The 22,639-nt window shown below is 39.4% G+C and overlaps 2 protein-coding genes across 6 annotated transcripts in view; one reads left to right on the forward strand and one right to left on the reverse strand.

Moving 5' to 3' along the window:
• pde11al (phosphodiesterase 11a, like) lies at positions 1–21,633 on the reverse strand. 3 transcript variants are annotated; one of them, XM_054782735.1, is made up of 21 exons: positions 20,555–21,633; positions 18,808–18,966; positions 14,607–14,696; positions 14,363–14,503; positions 14,211–14,275; positions 13,922–14,042; positions 13,757–13,832; positions 13,136–13,203; positions 12,324–12,416; positions 11,749–11,781; positions 11,456–11,506; positions 11,196–11,342; positions 9,427–9,534; positions 8,880–8,989; positions 8,704–8,794; positions 5,060–5,160; positions 4,841–4,918; positions 4,704–4,767; positions 4,313–4,387; positions 2,526–2,609; positions 1–2,451 (listed from the first exon to the last, which is right to left on the reverse strand). In XM_054782735.1, exons 1-21 carry the CDS (start codon positions 21,329–21,331, stop codon positions 2,224–2,226), a joined length of 2,760 nt encoding a protein of 919 aa, XP_054638710.1. In that variant the 5' UTR covers positions 21,332–21,633; the 3' UTR covers positions 1–2,223. The 3 variants fall into 3 exon arrangements, with proteins under 3 accessions (XP_054638710.1, XP_054638712.1, XP_054638713.1); XM_054782737.1 differs by lacking the exon at positions 11,749–11,781; XM_054782738.1 differs by lacking the exons at positions 1–2,451; positions 2,526–2,609; positions 4,313–4,387; ... (1 more) ...; positions 4,841–4,918; positions 5,060–5,160 and adding an exon at positions 7,261–7,648.
• Positions 20,617–22,639, forward strand: part of LOC129185538 (uncharacterized protein C7orf31 homolog) — a 14,351-nt gene continuing 12,328 nt past the window's right edge. For all 3 annotated transcript variants that reach the window (XM_054782739.1, XM_054782743.1, XM_054782741.1), the window contains exon 1: positions 20,617–21,435. The gene's annotated coding sequence lies outside the window, so the exon portion shown is untranslated. The remainder of the gene's footprint in view (positions 21,436–22,639) is intronic.

The raw sequence follows: 22,639 nt of genomic DNA on the forward strand, positions 1-22,639 counted from the left end.
AAGATCAGAAAAATATAGCATCCAGTGGATGAAAATTGTACAAATTCGGTAATTATAGTGTAAAATATGTTTGTTTTTTTAAAAAAAAGTCTCTTTTCAACACCAAGCAGCAGCAGCAGTAGTCGTCCTTGAGGGAAATGTCATGCAAAGCCAATCTCATCAGGCAGTTAAAGGCATCAAGTCCAGTATAAACCAAGAATCAGCATGCCGTGCACTTATGCTGACAAAATACGGAGAACAACTGTACATTTTTGTTACAGACATGGTTCAATTTTCAGGAGGCAAGGATTGATCCTCCCCAAGCACAGTGAGAAAAGACTGACATGCACGTAAAAGAGGCAGCACGTATTCAAATAGTCACCTTTCACATTTACAGGACATTTTCAGCTTGAAGCAACAAGTCACAGTGGTTGAGAAAAAACAACCTTGAGATCCACATAAAAAAAGCAATATGTGCTCCATTGTTAGTTCTTTATGCAGCTTACATACTTGCCTCAGTTCCAGAGCTGATAGAAAACATGCTGTTTACACAATAGCCAAAGGCTCAGTTAAGCTGCAAACATCCCCAGCAAGGCCATGCAGCAAAAGACAACAACTGAGAAAGGTAAGAAAGGACGGCAACAGATTCATGACATTCAGGAACAAGATCTACACAATCAGGATGGCAGAAAACCCCAGCACAGTAGATCAGGGGTGTCCAAACGTTTTCCAGCGAGGGCCACAATGTGAAAAATCAAAGGATGCAAGGGCCACTTTGGTATTTTGTAAAGCAACACATGCAGATATGCTAACAAGTTATATTAAAAAAAAAAACAAAAAACTGCTCAACTCAGTGATCTTGGTGAAAAAACCTATTAGTATGAACTTTGTTCTTTTTTCCCCCAATTTTTGCTGATTTTTTTTTTTTTTTACATTTTCCAAATATTGCTTCTATTCTTAATTCTTAATCTTCATAAATTTTCTTTTCTTAATATAATGACTTTATTTCCATAATATTTTGCCTTTCTTCCACATTATAACATTTTTTTCAACCTAATTTTCCAGAAGAATTTAAAAAACTGTTTTGTTTGTTTTTCATAATATGATGACTTAAAAAAAAAAAACTTTTTTAGATAGATACTTTATTCATCTGACACTAAGACGACAAATTTCAATACAATGTACTGAAATTATTATGCCGTATAGCATTATTACATTAATGAAAAAATTGTCCCAAAACAACGCTGACAATAATATCGTTTATCTGCAATAATTTGTAGGACAATTATCGTCCAGCGAAATTTGTTATCGTGACAGGCCTAGACGTCACACTTCCATTAAAGTGACGGTGCATAATAAATATTTTTGAAACATTATATTATTGGTGACATGCTGACAAACCCAAGCTGGCAGGCGCCATGAGCCAACTCGGTGTGCACTAAGCCATCCTCACGGTGGCCTCGCCTTACGTTTCTTCCCTGTATTTGATAGGAAATCGTCAAAATGAGTGATTTTCTCTTTTCTACGAAAATGTTAAAAACAATTGGAATCATACAGAAAATACATCTATTATACATTTCAACTGACAAATGCTAATATTTATTTTATGCTATTATTCACGTTTGTATTTTTTGAGGCTCTGCTTCCCCTGCCTCCCATGGCCGCACAGCACTGCCTACATTGCATTGGTATTAGCATCTTTAATGTACAAAATGTATCATCATACTGCCCCACACAATGTTTCTGTATGCGGCCCGTGCTGGAATAAGTTCGGACACCCCTGATGTAGAACATTTTAAACATATATGCAAGTCTGAAAATGGAGATGTAGGACAGTGTTGTGGCGGGTACGTCCACACACTTTATGAAGTGTAATTGGTTGCTGGTTGATGAGGTCTCATTAACATGCAATATGAATGAGTCGTCCATGTATATGTGGATTCATTGACTATCTTTCAGCGAGCCTAGATGTTCTTCATGGGCGCGTGGCTGAGCTCCGACGTAACTTGAACCGCAGTTTCTGTCTACTTTGGAGAAGTTTGTCTGGTCTTATGATGGTAACATGTGCATCTGTCCCTAGCAGGCAGGAACCAAACAGGTCCACCTCCAACTTTTTAAAAAGCATTGCAGTAATACCAGCACGTGTTTCATCATCACATTGTAAGGAAAGTATTCCAGTCGGCTGAACCTAACCTTCAACTTGTTTTCCTCCTTTGGTCCAGCTGTTGTGGGTGGCTCCAAATGTCACACCTGATGACCCTTTAACCCCATCTTGGTGTTTTCCGCCGGTTTGACAGTGGACTCCTTCCTGGCTTCCACAGCCTCGGGGTTCTGACTGTGTTCAGATCTCTGATTGTTCACCGAGGCGTCGTGTGGGTGCTCGTTAGACGCGCACAGCTCCTGCCACCTCTTTCGGTTGGCGTCTATCCCTTCCACCATTGGCTGCAATTTCCTGTTGAGCTTCAGCAGTGACTGACGGGAAAAAGACACATGACTTTGACTATTGATAAAACAACAGGATGCATGATGCTCTGTATGCAAAATACCTGATAGAGCGGTTTACAGATGCCATCTATCCACTCTAACTGTAAGGCAGGTAACTCATCTTTTCGATTGCGGTCAAATATAGCCTACAAATAAACATAAAACAACACACTAAAAGTACACACTCATTGACCAGAACCTATTGGCATTTTTTTTCTCAGCTAACTATGGTGGTTGAAGTTTGCAGTGGTGTACAACTGTACTGCTTCATCTTGCTCTCACTTTCCTCTCAGGTAATCAAATAAAAGCTACAAAAATATTAGAAAGTACTGCATTACACTGCTAACACACTCTAGTAATAATAAGGTAAAAAAAGAAAAAAGAATAAGACAACTCATAAGATTAATAATAAGATTTTATTCTTTTATTGTCTTCAAGAAGGCATTCTATTTGGTAGGAGTGACTATTGTTGTGACCAATTTAAAGATATACAGTATTTGACTATACTGTGTCTCCCACAGGACTGCAATATATCTGTGGTGTTGGGTTTCAGGGGTCCGATGACGGCACTGCTAATTTGCATAATTGACGCACAACGCAAACTGTCCAGAGTGAAGATATTCAAAAACTCAGACTCAGTGTTTGGGTGTAGACGGGTAAAACTGACCTTACTGGTTTGTTTCATGAGAAATGTGCGACATGATCTCATCTTTTTAAACCTTATTTAACAACACAACATGAAGCTATTGACTTACAGGTGTTGGTTTAATTTCGTGTGCCTCTAACGATAAAAAAACAAAAACAACTCTAAGTCAGTAGGGGTACACCTGTATGTGTATGGGTTGTGTTAAGAAGCAGAGTTACAGTGCCATCTACTGTACAGAATTGTAACGACAGGCTACACATACTATGATAATGTGTTTGTGTGTGAGGGAACAGGTAGTGCCAAATCTAAACATTTTTTAAAAAGTAAAGCCAAATCTATCTGTGGCAGTCCAAATCTATTTGTGGTGGGCCACCACAAATAAATGAAATATAAATAAATAAATATATAACCCCGCCTGTCGCCCGTAGTCAGCTGGGATAGGCTCCAGCATACCCCCGCTACCCTAATGAGGAGAAGCGGCATAGAAAATGGATGGATGGATAATATAAATATACATACAGGCCATGGTTCTCAGTCGGAAAAGGGTGGATTGCTCCCTACGGGTTGGGAATCAGATCCTGCCCCAGGTAGAGGTAGTATCTCGGGGTCTTGTTCACGAGTGAGGGAAGGTTGGAGCGTGAGTGAAGAGAGAACTGAGACGGAAGGCAAAGCTCTCAATTTACCGATCCATCTATGTTCCCACCCTCACGTATGGTCATTAGCTTTGGGTTGTGACCAAAAGTCATCCGGGAGGAGCTCAGAGTGGAGCCGCAGCTCTTTCACATCGAGAGGAGCCAGTTGAGGTGGCTCGGGCATCTAGTACGGATGCCTCCCGGATGCCTCCCTGGTGAGGTGTTTCGGGCATGCCCAGCCGGGAGAAGGCCCCGGGGCAGACCTTGGACACACTGGAGGCATTATGTCTCACAGCTGGCCTGGGAACGCCTTGGTGTCCTCCCGGTGGAGCTGGAGGAGGTGGCTGGGGACCGGGAAGTCTGGGCTTCCCCACTGAGATTGCTGCCCCCGCGACCCGGACCCGGATAAGCGGAGAAAAATGGATGGATGGATGGAATATACATACAATATAAATACAAATAAATATTGGTAATTTGGCATTTGTACTTATATCATTGTATAATGATAATATACAATAATAATTGTTTAATTGCTCATAAAAAGTCATGACTGAGGAGTGGGTGTTCTTACCGCTGGGGTCAACTTCAGCTCAGACCTCTCCCTGTCACCTTGTTCAAAAAATTCACTTGTCACCAGCTCGGCAACCTGAATGGACACGTTACATCAATGTAAAATGTGAGATGCATGCAATATTTCACTGGTAGATATAAGGCACGCATGGCTACATTCCAAGTAGTGTACTTTTGAGCCCCTGAAAATGTAGGTACGCTGCATAAAATGGCCTAAATGGTAAATGCTAGTTGGGATTGATGTGGTTTATTTCAAATCCATTGTGGCGATGTGTAGTAGTATTTTCCAAAATGTACTGTGCAGAAAGACATAGCAAGACAATGAAAACATGCAAGGTAGTAAAGCATTTAGTGAAAAACTGGAACTAAGCAAACATGATTGAGTCTCCAACCTGTTTGGATATCTCCCAAGGCCGAGTGACCGCACCCAAATCGCAAGCTGTCATCAGCATGGATCTGTCAAGGCCATCAAAACTCATTTAAGCTATTTATTTCTACTCATTGCACAATTTCATTTGGTACAAAATACCTGAGGACCTCTCTGTGTTTTTCATCCGTCCAGCTGAATTTTCCAGCAAGAACACATTCAAAGAATTTGCTCCTACGCCTTTCAAATCAGAGAAAGACAGTCAAGGATGTGGGAGGAGAGTAAAAAAAAAAGCAAGACTTTTTACATAAACATGTGGAATAAAAGAATTGAATGGATAACTCCTGCTTTGGCTGTGAATGCACTGAAAGGACTACTTACTCAAAGTGCAAAGTGAGGTCTGTGGAGAGAATGGCCTGCTTTAACAGTTGCATCATGTTGCTGTATTCTTTGGAGCAGAGGTTGGCAAAGATATTGTGACCCTGAAACATCAATTATGAAAAAAAATAAATCCTATCACAGGCAAGGACGAGTAATAGCAGCTAAAATGTCCACTTAAAGCCAATATATCGGCTAAGTCATCGCTCACTGTCTAAATAACTTGTCATTAGCAATGTTAATTAGCAACACGTGTGTGCTATGGTCAGATAAATCCATAGAGAAGGCTGCTCTTGATAATGGACAGAGTATAGCAGCATTGATGGTCACTGCCACAAGAGACTCTTGTTTAAAAGAAGTCAAATCCACCTCAACCTCCCTCACAGTCTTACTGAACCAGCGCTAGGAGTACATTGGGAGTCAACTGCTTAGGGTTCAATCAACATTAATATACCTCACAGCACCAATTAATATTTTTAATTTATTATTTAATTAATTCCAATTATTTTTTACCAAAAAGTGAAGCACCCCTAGGGAAAAGCCATTGTACAGTCATGGAAAAAATGATTAGACCACCCTTGTTTCTTCACTTTATTGATCAATTTGAATGCCAGGTACAACTACAGGTACATTTGTTTGGACAAATATGATGATGATACAAATATAGCTCATAAGAGTTGAATTTAAGAGCTGATGTCTAGCAACTTCCATGGTTTTCTTGATGTTAACTAAAATCACTTAAGTTCTTACATGAATAGCTTTGTACTGCCAAAAAAAATGTAACTCTTATGAGCCATTTTTGTTGTCATCGTTATTTTTGTCCAAACAAAGGTACCTTTAGTTGTATGAGGCATTAAAATGAACAAGAAATTGAAGAAACGAGGGTGGTCTAATCATTTTTTCCATGACTGTACTTCTAAAGGTCTTTTCATAAAATACGAATACGAAATACGAATACAACAAGTTAATCACTACATATCAACCATACTCTAAAACAGGAGAATAACACTTAGTAGAGCGCACAAATAGTGTTTGTTTGTCTGGCCACCTTGTGTTTTTTGCAATCAGTAGTGTGCGCTCTGACGAGAATAAGGCAAGTACATTTACATCTTGGTTCGAACAACGCGCCCTCAAGTTTATCGCAGGTTTTCAAAAATAATTAATTATTGCTGTTTCGTGGTTGAAACGGCCTGTTATTTCTTTAAAAATGAATATTTACGCAAATTGTACTAATTCTTGGCCTAAATTAAGCATAAAAAATCCTAAATGATCGAACTAAATCAGTGGTTCCCAAACTTTTTACAGTCCCGGATCCGTTCAGACATTTGATCTGAAGCCATGTACCCCCTACTCCTGCACATTTAAAAAACATACCCCTTTTTATCCTTATTAACTTGAAATATTGAACATAATTAATGATTATTTTGCATGGTCACATTTTGAGTTTTACATGAGCTCCGATAAGGGGGCCGCATGGTGGTCTAGTAGTTAGCACGTTGGCCACACAGTCACAGTCTGGAGATTGGGAAGACCTGGGTTCGATTCCCCCTTGGGCATTTCTGTGTAGAGTTTGAGTTTGCATGTTCTCCCCGTGCGTGCGTGGGTTTTCTCCGGGTACTCCGGTTTCCTCCCACATTCCAAAAACATGCATGTTAGGTTAACTGGAAACTAAATTGTCCATAGGTGTGAATGGTTGTTTGTCTATATGTGCCCTGCGATTCGCTGGCGACACCGCCTGTCGCCCGAAGTCAGCTGGGATAGGCTCCAGCATACCCCTGCGACCCTAATGAGGAGAAGCGGCATAGAAAATGGATTGATGAGCTCTGATAAACAGATAAGTAATCATCCTACATATCTTTTATTCTAGTTTGATGTTGGCATCCAATGGTTTGAATGGTTTGAATTTGAGCTTCACTTTTTTTTTGTCCACTCACAATGGCTATGGTTTAACTGCATATTCATTTATTACCAAATTAATGGGGAAAGTTTAACAATTATGATAAAGCAAAAATACACACAACCAACTAAACCAACTAAAGCCCCAGTCACAGTGATAGGTTTTCACTGCTGTGCCATGTGAAGATGGGAACACCAATATCAATGAAACATTCAACATTAAACATTCTGTATGCACAAAATAATCATCAAACTTACTTATTTACGATGCACACAGAGCAGTGGACAACTTCACGCTCTGCCTCCTAGCTACTCATTTCTCATTGCACAGTGAGGCATTCAGGCGCACTTGTAATTGAGAGTGTTGAGAGGCTCTTTTTTTCTGTCATTTTTATTCACGTACCCCACATGGGGAACCTAGGAACTAAATGAACTAAAATACAAATATAAGGCAGAAGAAGCATTCTAATTAGCCACTAGGTATGAGCCAGGCACCAGACGTGACCGCCACAACAGGCATTCACTGCAGGTTTAAATTATCTCACTACAGGCACAATAATAACAACATAATAATCCTAGTAATAACAACATGAGCTACGTTTGGGGCCATAACCCACGACAAGGTGAAACTCAACTCTGAACCTCCGACGTCACTCCCTGTCCTCCACACGTCTGTCCGCCCGCCGCTAAGGTCTCCTAGGGAAAACATTTACTGTGACACACACGACCAAGAGTTTTATTTATGTCTTAAATGGGTTATTTACTCTTATATGTCTACTATATTGGGTAATATGAGTGTAAAGCCATTTAAAGCCGCCATTACAGTACATTGGTTAGACAATAGCCAACGCAGGAAGTACACCGTCCAGAAAAAAACAAGGAACCGCTAACGTGGTAGTCTATGTTATCTTATTTATGTCTTATTTTCTCTGATTATAGCTACTATATTGGGTACTACAAATGTAAAGGTGACTATATGGGTGCTACTTCATGTCTAGAGGGCTCTAATAATGTTTAAAACCGTATTGAGGAGATCCGAAACAGGTTTTCTATGCCAGAACTACGAAAATATTAAATTTATCAGTATTCAATCCCACTTTGCATAAATTCACTTATCGCGGTCGGGTCTGGAATCAATTAACTGCTATAAACGAGGAACATGTGTATGTTGCCGCTTCCATCAAGACTCAAACTTGTGGGGTTTTTTTGTCCATACTTATGTTAGTTTGCGTTCTTGGTTCATGGCGAATGACTCAAGAAGTTGGGGCAAGACAGACAGGACTGTTTCACTTGCATTTTTATCTGGACTTGCATCAAAATGTAACGGGTCTTTCCTAGGCACATACGCCACCCCTCAATTAGATTGGTGTAGGGTTGGCATAATCCCGGCAACAAATCAGCCAACGCATGTCAATCAATATAGTAAACAATTGCACGTCCTGCCGCTATGCCCAATGTAAAAAAGATGGAGAGAAAATGCTACATTTTAACCACAATTTTGACCCTGCTGGAGTGAATGGCTTACTTACATTTTGGGGCATTTTTTATTTTTTTTTAACCCTCAAATTTAGTCAAACTCAAACCACATGCTATTTGGACAAATGTTACTTTTTGTTGTATATCCTACTATATTTGTATTTCAAGCAAACCATGATTGGCAAGGTAGGCAATGCAGCACATACAGAAACGTCACCCTTTGCCTTGTTTGGTTATTATTCATTATCATCTCCTATTAGACATAATGGCCTAACCTCGCTTTGCAGGATCATGACTGCATGATTGAAGTGGTGGTGTTCCAGGGTTGCTGACGTCCCGTAGAGCAACGCCAAAGCAGAACCCGTCCTAAAGGAACAGCAGAGTCATCAAAATTGCACTTAAAAAAAAAAAATCATTAACGAGTATCACTGTCGTGGTACTAAGGCCTTACTTGGCTTGAAATGCATTATTGGTGCCACGATGGTCCAGATCATGGCACAGACAGCCAACCATCAAAGCCAAAATCTCAGCTTCAGATAAAACGTCCTGGAAGCTGGCTGACTATGAACAAATAGAAGTAATGGAGCCATTAACATCTAATATACTCCTGATCAAAATTTTAAGACCGGTTCAATAATTGTAAAAATTTACATTTTGCACTGTTAGATCTTAAGGAGGTTCTATGTAGAGCTTTAGATATATGTCCACATATTTTGCTAAATTGTGTAATATGACCTGTGAAAACTGTGGAAAGAAAAACAATGGAGCATAAGAAGAGACTGCAAGCAATAAAAAATGTGATGGGGGCAGAAGGGCAAATGTCTCATGGGTCAGTTTAAGGGAAGCTACACGCTGCAAGGGTGCACTAAATCCTAAAATATAGCAGTTTGTGCATTTATGACTCACCAGTGAACAGGGCACATGGCTTCATGTGTTAATTGATAAGGACAACACAAATAAACTGTTGAGGATTGACAGCCACATTGCAGGGAACTTACTGTGATCATAGCGAACATGCACTGGGACACGTTGAAGGCGTGCCTCCAGTTATGATAGGCCACAGTTCTGTAGTTCTTCCTCACAGTGAGAAGCCAGCGGCACAAAACCTGACAAAAGACAGGTCAGATCCATTATAAGTTGCTTACACTACAGTGACAAAGCTTGTTTTGTACAACCAAAATATTTCTTTAAAGCAGATATATGTTATGATGTGAATTCAGAACACCGTAAAAAATATTTTGACGGTGCTTCAAATATGGTGGACCAGGCTGGACGTGTTGTGCAGCTGTCATGTTGTGACAGTTTTTAATTCAATACACGAGGCTATAACAGATATTAAGAGAGTTAGTGTTGAGCACATTTACTGGCTTGTACAGTGGAACATAATCTGTTCCGCAACCTCCCATTTGCTCACATTTTTGCAGGCTCACTCATCTTCCCCTTTTTTTTTTTTTAACACAATTTGGAGTTGCCTTTGTGACCGGCCTAAGACACACTAGTACAACAATCACACTGTCTAATCAGCATCTTGCCTAGATTAAGCATTTTCAAGCATAAAAATGGCTAAATGAACTACAATTCTGAGGCGTTGTGAAGATACTGTATGTAGTATTCTACAGTGGTCACTTGATGTTAGTAATGTTACTGTAATGTTCAGTGAGACACAGAAGCACCAGACATGATCGTCGGAACAACAGGCTTTTATGGCAGGTTTAAATGATCTCACAAAAGGCACAATAATCCCTGTTGCGGTCGTAACCCACTCCAAACTGAAACTGAACTCTGGACCCCCGACAGCACTTTGTGCCTACCCCCACTCTGCTCCCCTAACAACGGAGCACATTTAAAGCAATACACACAAGCACAACAGCTTATTTACTCTATTATGTCTACTATATTGGGTAATATGAGTGTAAACGTGACTATAGGGGTTTTATTTCATGTCTAGAGGGCTGTAATAATGTTAAAAACCTATTTAGAAAGTTGTAAACAGGTTTTCTATGCTATAATTACAAAAATATTTGCTTTATAAATAAGGAATCATACTTTGCGGAAATTCACTTAGCACGGTGGTGTCTAGAACCAATTAACTGCGATAAACAAGGGATTACTGTATTTTTGTTGAGTGTATACAGTATGTGCTGAGGTCTGGTGCTGGTTAGAATTAAGAAGTATTAAGAAGAGGCAATTCTATTCCCCGACATTTTGATTTCATTCAAACTTAGTAGCGTTCAGAATCTACTGTGGAGGGTGTCCACAAAGTCTCTTTACATTTATATAACACGTTGCACTGCATTTTTGTACTTCAGGCACAATGTTGATGAAATCGGGTGTGTTATATAAACCCCCAAAAATGGCAACCCCTCAAGAAAAGGCGGAATGTTTATTGTGGTTTACATGAACCAAATCTGATACGCACACTCGACTCGAAACTACAGGGTTCAGGATGGAAGGCATACACCCTTATGTCAGTTAATTAGTGCTTGTGTTGAGTGGGAGTACAATCTTGATGGGCTTTGTACACCGAATGGTGCCCATATAGAGATAAGAGGTATAGAGGCAAAATAACTTCACTACTTACTCTGCATTTTATCTATTAATTTGCTATCTTAATAAGTGTGTTAAATTGTTAAGTGACTTTATGGACATGTATTGTGTATCCGACACTGTAGCTTGAGAGAAAACTACACTTCAGAACTCTAGTGGGAGACGAAGAGCAAAGACGTTATAACCAAACAAACAAAACAATTATTCTTTAGTGCCTCACCTCATAGTCTATCTTGAAAGTCTGGACCACCCCAAGTTCCAGGAACATCCTAAGCGAAGCTGTAATCATAGCATCGTTGTCCAAAGAGAAGTCGTTGAAATGAAGCTCGTCAATGCCCAACTCGCTGCTCAGGGGGATTTTAGCTGCCTTAAAAGGGGCAGAGACAGCTGTCAGTCACATGGTAGCGGCCAAGAACTTTAGTGAACATTCTAATATGTAATTTCATACAAACACTCATGTTGTTTGCCATCTGGGATTACCTTGAGACGGTCAACTTCTACCTTTGAGCATGTAGCGTGGTAGGATAACATCTGGAAAAACAAATAATGCAAATGAATGCAATGCACAAAACATTCATTTATTTCAGCATCAGAAACAGGGAAATCTCTGAAATGTTGCTACTTTTCCCATCAGGTGTTCAACAAACCAACAGGAGGAATGATGTGACAGTCAGATTGATGTCAGGTGAGGAGACCAGCACATGCATGTATTATGAATTACTGCCAAAATGGCAGAAATATTTATCCCGTAGAGAAGCAGGTTCATGTTTTACCTGAGGATGGATGCGGGGCAGTAGAGCACAACACTGACACATGAATGCAAACAAAAAAAGAGGAATAATGAATGCAACATTTAAAATATATTCATGTGTGCAATAAATCCTCATGCAACTGCTGTGCAATTAATTTGCAATTATGGTCAAACTGTAGTTTCAACGTTATGTTTAAATACGAAAGGTAAAAAAAAGATTAAATTATGGACTTATTTTTTCCATTACTGGGTGATGAAATATTGATGTTTGTGACCCGTACCAGACTTTTTTCTCTCCATAGTTTACTTTCACATTATTTTCCTGTCATACCCTTGGTCATAAACTGGAGATTATTATGATTTATATCGCACCATGTGGTGGCCTTAACAACATATTATTGTAACATTACGGCCATATTTTTGGAGTTATCTTTTTGCAGTAGCATGAGACCAAAAAATGGAAAGAAAATCCTGTAAAAAGGGTGTGCGCGTGTGTGAACGGCATGGAAAAACATTTAAACTCAGGAAATATCAACCAATCTTGAACATGAATGATGAGTTTATACTTTCCAATGAACATGTGTTAGCTGTGCTCACATCTAGTGCTACAGACTGCTTGGCCCACGTCTTCTTCACTTGATTGTACATCATAGTGTTGTTGATGCCCAGTCCACAGAAAATCACAAATGCCTTCAAACAAAATGACAACCCCCCCCCAAAAAGAACGGTTAACAAAATTATGTTTTGCATGTCTGTAAGTGTTTAATCTATCCAAAACTAGGAGGCTGGTGAGGCTCATGGGAAAAATAAAATAAAATAAATATTTATACTTTATACCCACATTCCAAAAACATGCATGTTAGGTTAATTAATTGTCCATAGGTATGAATGTCGGTGTGAATGGTTGTTTGTCCATATGTGCCCTGCGATTGGCTGGCGACCAGTCCAGGATGTACCCTGCCTGTTGCCCGAAGCCAGCTGGGGTAGGCTCCAGCATACCCAAGAATACTTGTCCACTGATCCGTGTTGTAAATTAATTTTCTGTATGAGTCCAGTAATAGTTACCGTAACATTTTCTTATGCAAAAATCATTGAATTTTCACATTTTGCAAATACAGAGCAGAAACCAGTGGTGAATATGCAGTCCCTCACAAACTAGTACCATGTTTGCAGAAAGATCTATTGTACACCATGACTTATGACTAATTTATTTAATGTAAGTGCATGACATCATTATTCTTGATGATCAGAGTTGCAGATGCAGAGAACAGTCATGAGGTGAAGCAGACAGTACTCCGCCACACCTGAAGGGGGCGCATATGTGAATCTGGCTCCAAAGGAGTCAGCCATGAACCTCACCGCACATCACTGAAAACAATGTTTTTGGGGGCAATGATTTGATTAAAAACCTCAAACAGTCTCTGATCTGCGTCATTGAAGGTCTTCCTGTCAAGCCGATTCAAAATTTGTGCAACCCCTGCAGAGGAAAAGATGCATGAAACAATTTGAACTACCGAGTAGATACAACAACATACTGTTGATCAACAACATGAGTTCAAGGGACTCGATAATAAATGTCACATAGACCAATGGGAAAAAAAAAGGCACATGAACCTTGGACAGGAAATTAGGAAAAACATGAGATAAACTGCTGTCATAACAGCCTAATAATTATTGTGGATAGCTAAAAGAATAGGTCAGTTGTTTATATTTATATGAATTTCTTAAGTGTGTGTGGAATTTTGTCCTTCTGGGCTAAGTTATGAATTTAGCTGTCTCGAAAATAGCATGCAGCACTTGGCAGCAAACAGCAGAGGATTTGGCCTCAACTAATTTGCTGGCTAAATAATGAATTGCAACCAACTATCCAGGTAAGACTCACTAGTTTATAATACATATAAAATACATATTAAAAAAATGAAAAATAGCACCATTTCTGTACAGTATACAGTTGGGCACAGACCCTAACCCTGAGTCACCACCACCATTTTAATAAGAATTTAAAAAGTGATTATTCTGATGAAGCCTACCTATAATCTGATGAGTTATATTCCAGATAGGCACACACAACACCGATCGTATATGAAACCCTGAGGCTTGGTCCGCCTAGAAGCAGAAAAAAGTGTGTGGATATGACAATGATAGAAAGCGACAAACCAAATCATACTGTAATAACAAGATAACTACCAAAATACCTCGGCATCAAAGCGCGGGTCCTGGCACACGTCGCTGATGTTAACTGGGAGTCCCGTGGAGGCCACCAGCTCGGCGATGCTGTTATTGATCAGCCAATCAGAGCAAGACAGCTTCTCCATGCTGATATATGGGTGTAGTGAGACAAATAAAACACTTAAGTCACAATACAAATAATCACTGGAGGTGCCATGGTCATTACATCTAAACTAATTCATCTCGCGACTCGTTAGTCTTATCACTCGTTTTCAGCCTTTTTCCTATGTTGTCATTACTCCATTCATCCATCACCTGATGTCATGATCCATGTTGCTCAAGGGGGACATCAGCTCAAACGTCTTGGAGAACTTCACAACCTAAAGGGAAAGACAAAGGCATCATCATGATAAGCAAACTGAGCTTTTTTTTTTTTTTTTTTTTTAAATTGATGCTCTAGGCATTACTGGTGAGTCGATGTCCTCGAGGAGAAGCACAGAGCAGCGTTCGCATTGCAAAAGGGTGAGCGCTCGCTGCATGATCTTCCGAACGATCTTCTCCAAGTCGGTCTGCTCCTCAAACAGGTCGTTAACCACCTCCAGCAAAGCCTGAGAAAACATGGACAATCTACAACTCATCTCACATTCACTCCGATAGAAAAATGACCATTAGTCCATGTCTGCAGATATATATTATTGTCTAATCTCTCACCCTACTCCTTTCATACTCCTTGCGAGATTCAGAAAACAACTTGGCGTTTGATATGGATATTCCACAGAAGGGTAGATACATCTGCAGCACCTGATTGTAAATAAAAAAGACATGCAACATGTTCAAAAAATAAATCAATACATAAACCTTTGGGTTATGCGAGTGGTACAGTTGAACAGATTGAACCGCCTCTTTACATCACTCAATGTGAAATACATTCCCTAGTAAAGTATTGATTTGGATAATAAAGTAGGCTTCGAGAAGGTTTAAATGCCTGGTCTGGTCTATTGCTCCTTTATTTTTAAGTTTACATTTTCTCATTACAAGTTCAAGAAGAAGGTTTTTCTTGAGGTTTTTTTTCCCCCGTTACAGGAAAAATTAAAATTACTTGTTTTCGAGGGACAAAAATTAACAATTTGGATATGTGCATGGCTCAGATCAAGGGTACCCGTTGCTGTTTTCAACTTCACTTGAGTAGTATTTGAAATAGTTGTTCTAAGAACGTGTACTATCCCTATCACTCTGACGTTTGTAGAGTGAGGAAGCTTACCAAACCATAAATTAAGCCTGTTCATGTTTTTATTTTGCGCTAGCACGGCTATGTTGTAAAAAAGTGTCTATATTTGGACATTGAAATGTTACATGTAAAGCATGTCTACTTTTGTTGTGAAATTAACAATATTTTCTCTGATAATTTTGTCATGATTTCTACTTAGAATTAAAGAATGATGTCTGAAATTTGTTTCTAATGTGTTTTATTCAAATATTCTCAGTGTACAAAAAAATAACTCATGTAATCATTAGTGAAAAGTACATAACCTTCGTGTCCACCTGCCGATGAAAATTTTAAAGAACATAATTCCATGGAAAAACAAACCCCATGATGATTACAATGGTATATATTAATGGAATAATTACTCAATTCTGGAACTAAAGTGATTTTTTTGCGTATAAAAGAGTAAAATAAGATTATTTGAACAAAAGTCTAACACCGAGTGGACACCGAGTTATGTACATTACATTTTAAAAAAGAGTGAACTTCGGAGGGTTGCTATGGGAAATGGAAGATGTCTCGAGCTCTGGTATGTTGGGTGTGTGTTTTGCAATGTTTGAAGTTTGTGTTGATAACATTACCAAGGTCTATCCATGAGTTTGAAATTTTAAATGTAACACTTGGGTACCCTTGATCTAAGCCATGCACATATACTGTATGTTTTTCATTGGACAGCAGCCATTCAATATTTGTTACTATGATTATTATCAATATTATATTGATGAAAATTATACAAATTGTACAAATGTGACTCCAATTATATTTATGTTCATAAGTTAACATGTGCCGCACGGTGGCTGAATGGTTAGCACACAGTCACACAGGCCACTCAGTCAAGAAATCGGGAAGATCGATTCTCCATTTTTGTGTGGCGTTTGCATGTTCTCCCCGTGCGTGCGTTGGTTTTCTCCGGGTACTCCGGTTTCCTCCCACATTCTAAAAACATGCATGTTAGGTTGAATTGTCCATAGGTATGAATGTGAGTGTGAATGATTGTTTGTCTAAATGTGCCCTGCGATTGGCTGGCGACCAGTCCAGAGTGTACCCCGCCTCTCGCCCGAAGTCTGCTGATATAGGCTCCAGCATACCCCCGCAACCCTAATGAGGATAGGCGGCATAGAAAATGTATGGATGGACGGAAGTTAACATGTAGCATATCTATTGCTGTTTCTTGTGTGCAATGACAATAAAGCTTCTTTGTCTATATTGTACATCCATCCAGCCACATATCATAGATGTATTTAGCTATCTCTGTATCTTGCATGCAATGACAATAAAGCTGCCTCTTCTGCTAATGTCACAACTTCATTCTGCCACCTAGTGGACAAACTCTCGAACACGAGCTGTGAGACTGAGGTTAAACTTCCATGGGTGTCTGGAGACAGTTAGAATTCAATTGCAAAAAATAGAATTCAATTGCAAAACAGACAAGTCTTTGTTGTGACCTCATACTGCTTATGTCTATCAATCAGGTTTTCATGAACAGTTTTGTATGTGTGTATGTATGTATGTATGTACAAAACGTCTAAGACAACCTGACAACAGTCCAGTTGTGATCAATTGAATGCCCTAACAATATATCTAGTACATACATTTCCCCCCCAGACGTGTTGGAACATTGAGGTAATTTTTTTTACATTTTTTCTGTAAACTTTGGGTTTGACATCAAAAAACAAATGCAAGACTTAGAAGATTGGCACCTTTTGTATGAACCCACTTATTTTTCATGTGAGCAAATGTATTGGAACAGTTGTCTGACAGGTGTGTTATGTTGCTAATGCGTGTCCTATTACATTACTTATTCGGTCAATAAATAGCACTGAATGTCTATGCTCAGTTTCAGATTGGGTAGGACAGGTTGTCTGTGCATCTGCATCTAGAGGCAAAAACAACATGAAAACCAGAGCGCTTTGTATGGGTAAAAAACAAGCAATTGTGAATGTGAGAGAAGATGGAAAATCAATCAGAACCATTCCACAAACATCGGTCACAGCCACTCCAACCATTTAGAATGTCCTGAAGAAGAAATAAACCACTGGTATACTAAGTAACAAGACGTCAGACAGGTAGACCAAGGAAAACATCAGCAGGTGGTGACAGAACAATTGTGAGAGCTGTAAAGAAAGACCGTACAACAACTCTGCCATCAGCAACAACCTGCAGAGGGCAGGGATGATGGTATCACTATCTACTGTTTATAAGAGTTCATGAACAAAGGTACAATGGCTACACCAGAAGATGCAAACCACTCATTAGCAAGAATAGGAAGGCTGTACTAGAACTACTAGTACTGTTCCACTCAATATAACAGTCTGACTCATGGTGTCATCTTACAAAGACCCCTAAAGTCATCACACAGTAACTTAACACTCAAAAGCTGCACCTAAGAAATATACAAACAGGTACCAAGTATGAGTTTAAAATGGAAAAAAAAAAAAAAACATTTTCAAGTTTTCCCATAATGCATTACGTCTGAGCAAAGCATTTCATTGGTGCCTGCCGGGCGCTGCAATGATGTAAGCCTCACACCCTCCGGTGGGCCGAGGCAGCATTGCGGCGCCATCCATCCATTTTCTCTGCTGCTTGCTGAGATGCAATGCATTATGGGAAATAGGTTTTTTCTTTGTATATTGTACTTGTTTGTATATTTATTAGGTATATCTTTTAAGTGTTAATTTGCAGTGTGATGATTTTAGTACAAATAAATTTTTTTCCTCTAAATTTAGTGGGTGCAGCTTACACACTGGAATTTACGGTATATGGGCTCAAATTATTGAGGCTCATTTCTGTACTTTTTTGGCAAATTCCAACCTGGCCTTCCTATTCTTGTTACTCATGAGTAGTTTGCATCTTCTGGTGTAGCCACTGTACTTTTGTTCATGAAGTCTTCTGTGAACAGTAGATGGCGATACCTGCACTTCAACTGCCAATGTTTTCCTTGGTCTACCTGTGTGACATCTGTTACTTAGTTTATTTCTTCTTCAGGACTTTCCAAATGGTTGTAGTGGCTATGAACAATGTTTGTGCAATGGCTCTGATTGAATTTTAATCTTCTCTCACATTCACAATTCTGTGTTGTTGCACCCGTAAACAGCTCTCTGCTTTTCATGTTGTTTTCCCCTCTAAATGCAATCTACACATGCAAAACTGATCCTACCCAATCTCAAACTGAGCGTAGACATTCAGTGCTATTTATTGATTGAATAATCTATGTAATCGGACACAAAGGGCAACATAACACACCTGTTAGTCACATGTTCCAATAGTTTTGCTCACATGAAAAATGAGGTGGGTTCAAACAAAAAGGTGCTATCTTCCAAGTTGTACATCCAATCCAGATGCAAATACATGGAAATAAAAGCTGAAATGTTGATCTCTCCTCTCATATTTGCTTTTTGATGTGTCAAACCCAAATGTTTTCAGCCTACAACAAAAATAAAGTTGACCTTCCTGTTCCAATATTCCTGGAGGGCACTGTATGTATAGGAGAAGTAATGCATTCAGAAGAAAGGCTACGTCTAGTGCAGCCAGTAAAGTGTTTACACTCACATTGATGGCCTTCAACTCATGTTTAATGTTCCGTACTTCTATTATCTGAATGGCCCACAGCCGCTGCACGTGAGAGTGTACCTGCAGAGTTAAGCTCACCTTCTCATCATCCTCTGTGAAAGGTGTTCCAGTGGGATTTTTGTTGATTGCCTGTACAACACCAATGACCTCTCCATCACTGTTGCAGATGGCCATACAGAGAATGGACTGGGTCTTGTAGCCTGTTAACTTGTCTATCTCGTCACTGAAGCGGTGGTCCTGGGATGAAGGGCACACAGTTACATATCATGAACCAATCGTAACATTATCTTTGACCCATGTTTGCAGCACTGAAAGCCTTTTATGACTCCTTACCATTGTACAAGGCACGCAGTGGCATTACACACCGCAATGAGCACAGCTATTGAGCATGACATAATGTGGGTAATTACATCAGTCATGTCAAAAATGAAGACACTCTACCTCTAGGACTATAGAAACAAGCATTGAAAAGACTCTACATGGCTCACCAGTAAATAAAAGCCTTGCAGAGCAACATGATATGTACAGTATATGTGTGTGTGTGCATATATATATATATATATATATATATATATATATATATATATATATATATATATATATATATATATATATATATATATATATATATGTACTGTATTCTGTGTGTGTACACACACACACACACAATCACTTAAGCTCTTACGTCAATAGTTATTGCATTGTACTGTCAAAAAAACTCTGAGCTACTATTATTTGTCAAACAAAGGTACTTTTAGTTGTACCAGGCATTAAAATGAACAAGGAACTGAAGAAACAAGGGTGGTCGAATCTTTTTTCCATTAATGTTTATGTATACATAATATTTCCGTTATATATATATATATATATATATATATATATATATATATACACACACACACATATACACACACACACACACACATTTTATGTATGCATGTCTGTGAATATTCTCATTCATGCTGGTCATTGGAATCTCAAGGCATTGAATCGATTGCAACTGGACTGTTCAGGTTGTATGCATGTATATAAAAATGTACACAAACACACGCACATTATACCGTATTATTTATATATATATATATATATATATATATATATATATATATATATATATATATATATATATGCACTACATACACACATAAATGTAAATATATATAATAGATGAGATGCGTGTACGTATATACAATATATATATACCTCACCACACACATACAGTACATACACACATATAAATACATAAAATACATATATATCAGTGGGTTCAGCTTTGACAGAAAAATAAGTGACATTGTTATTTAATTTGATGTAAAGGTTAAAAAAAAAAGTCTTAAATTCCAACAACCATCCCTCATAAATACAGTACACGCAACACTCCAGAAGTATGCAAGACCTACAATAAATGCAAACAAAAGTTTCAAGGGCAGTTCACAAATGTGTTAAAATCTATTATGGAACACCATCATAAGATAATAGTAAATAAAGATAGACTACTGCCAGATAATGGCAGGTAGTAAAGATGTCCAATAGGAAGCTGTATAGTGTCTACTAAATACACATGATATATAGTAAAGACGATACAAATACCTGCAACACTTGTCTTTAACCACCACGTTTCCATGACCCAATGTTTTTGCAAGCAAAAGGCTTATTTCCCTCAAATTTTGTTAGATAACAACCAGGTTCTGCAGTGCTCCCACTGTATTATGACAGCTATTTAGTACATATGCCCTGTGCCAAAGTGTGTATTTAAAGATAAACTGCACATGTTATTGTATAGTGGCATTTTATTTAATGGGAGCATTTTTTTTTTTTTTTTTACCTCATATGCGTTGGAGATGTTGACAGTCTCTCCATGCTCTGCCACATATCCAATGATGCCCTTTCCCCAAGACACCTGCACCTCGTTGGAGTTGAGGGTGTTGGATGAAGGTCTGATTGTGGTCCCCGAGTGCACGTCAAACAACTTGGACACCAGTGTCCTCTTGTGCGCCGGTCCCTCCACCAAGAAGAGGGAGCATCTGTCTGCGTCCACAAGGATGCACACGTTGATCAGGATCTTATAGCTCAGGTTGGTCAAGTCCAGATCGTTGGAGATGTCCTTAACCAGCTCGAGGAAGAACTCCCTCTCGTTGGTCTCCCTGAGCCGACACTTGTGGTCGGTGGCCGTGGATGCATACTGGGGTACGCTGACTCTAGACTCCAGCAGGGCGCTGAGGATGTGCGCCGTGGTGGGAGGCAGGGAGCTGGCTTTACGCAGGAGCGCGCGGCGCCTCATGCTAGACTGAGGGTCCTGCTGGCTGAAGCTGGCGTGCTCGTCGTAAGTTCGGTGTGCCGTGGTGGCTTTGGACCGGGCGAAGTTGCGCCGAAGCTCCAGGTGAGACGACCTGCGCCGGAGAGCGTCCGGATTGGCCGGCCAGAGAGCGGGGTCCTTGGCTGGGAAGCGTCTCTCCTCGGCTGTGGATACTTTCGGGGCCTGGTGTTCCCTCATCCACCTGCTAATGTGCTCGCACTTGGCTTTTCGAACCAGATACTCCTCAAAGAGGTCGGGGTGTCCGTCCAAAAACGCCTCTATGTCAGAGAAGTCAGAAGCCATCATGGTGTGAGATGCTGTGAGGAGCAAACGACGCGCTCGAATGCTGGAACATGAGTGAAACTGCACGGAGGGGCTGCCCGTCTAACGTAAATCCATTCATTACCCAGGTGAACGCCATTTTATCAACTAGCAGCTACAGGTGTGGAAAACATTACATTCTATCCAGAAACAAATCTAGGTCATTTCAAGTTACTTCACCTTCACCAGGTGGGTAAAAGCATCTATACATGTATGTATGTGTTTATGTCGGAAAAAGTACTTAAACAATTCCATTTAGTCAATTATCAAAGCATACAAGAGCAACCCGGAAGAAGGTTTTCGTGTACTTTAATTGGCATTAGCCAATCACTTTGAAATGCGCATTACCGCCACCCACAGGAAAGGAGTGGAACAGTATAATCGTATTACAGTGGAATAGAGTTGGGCATCATTTGAATTTGAACGATTCCGGTTCCAATTCCGATTCCTCGTTTCGATTACGGTTCCTAACTATTCTTGATTCTGGTGCTTTTAAAAGGCAGGGTCATAAAAGTTTGCATGATTTTAATGAGGGCGCTAACCAGAGTTTGTTTTTGATGGAATGTCTGAACTTCCCCATGAATTGTTTAATGATATTGATGATGATATCAACTTTACTACGAATTTCTTATGCAGCTATTTTCAACCAATGTATAAATATCAAACCATTCAACTTGAATATAAATGTTAGAAAGTCCTTTGCATATCATTGTTGTTACAAATGTTGCACTGAGCCAACCGTTGATTTTTATAACGTTAATCCAAACTTTCTAGCCCCTTCCGCTTCGCTGTTGCTTGCCGGCTTCTTCTTCGGTGGTGTTTGTGACTATTACTTCCAGTTGACGAAGTGGGCATTGAATCTAGGAATCGAAATAAAAACTTTAAATGATCCCGGGAGAATGGGAATGTTAGTCCCAGTTCCCATCGATGCTTGAGACTCGGTTTTCGTCATTAATCTGTTCCAAAAGATCCAACGGAAAACAAAATGTACCAGAACTGAATACATTTTTTTCATTAGAAATAATGTAAATCCAGTTAATCTGTTTCAGATACCAAAAAAATAATAACACAGAACACATTTAATAGAGAATAATTAAAGTTTTACATGTAGAAAACTAAGCGAAATACAGATAAATGACAAATGTAATGGAAATGAATAACACTTTTACCTTTATTGTTGTTCTGTTTTTCAAGGGAAGGTTGGCAACCCTAGTTGTAGTATCCAATCTCCTTCTTTTGCCTTTCTTTCCTCTCCTTTCTCGCTTTCCTTTTTGGAAACCGGATTCGATTTTA

The sequence above is a fragment of the Dunckerocampus dactyliophorus genome, chromosome 7 (genome assembly GCF_027744805.1).
Source record: "Dunckerocampus dactyliophorus isolate RoL2022-P2 chromosome 7, RoL_Ddac_1.1, whole genome shotgun sequence".
NCBI lineage: Eukaryota > Metazoa > Chordata > Actinopteri > Syngnathiformes > Syngnathidae > Dunckerocampus > Dunckerocampus dactyliophorus.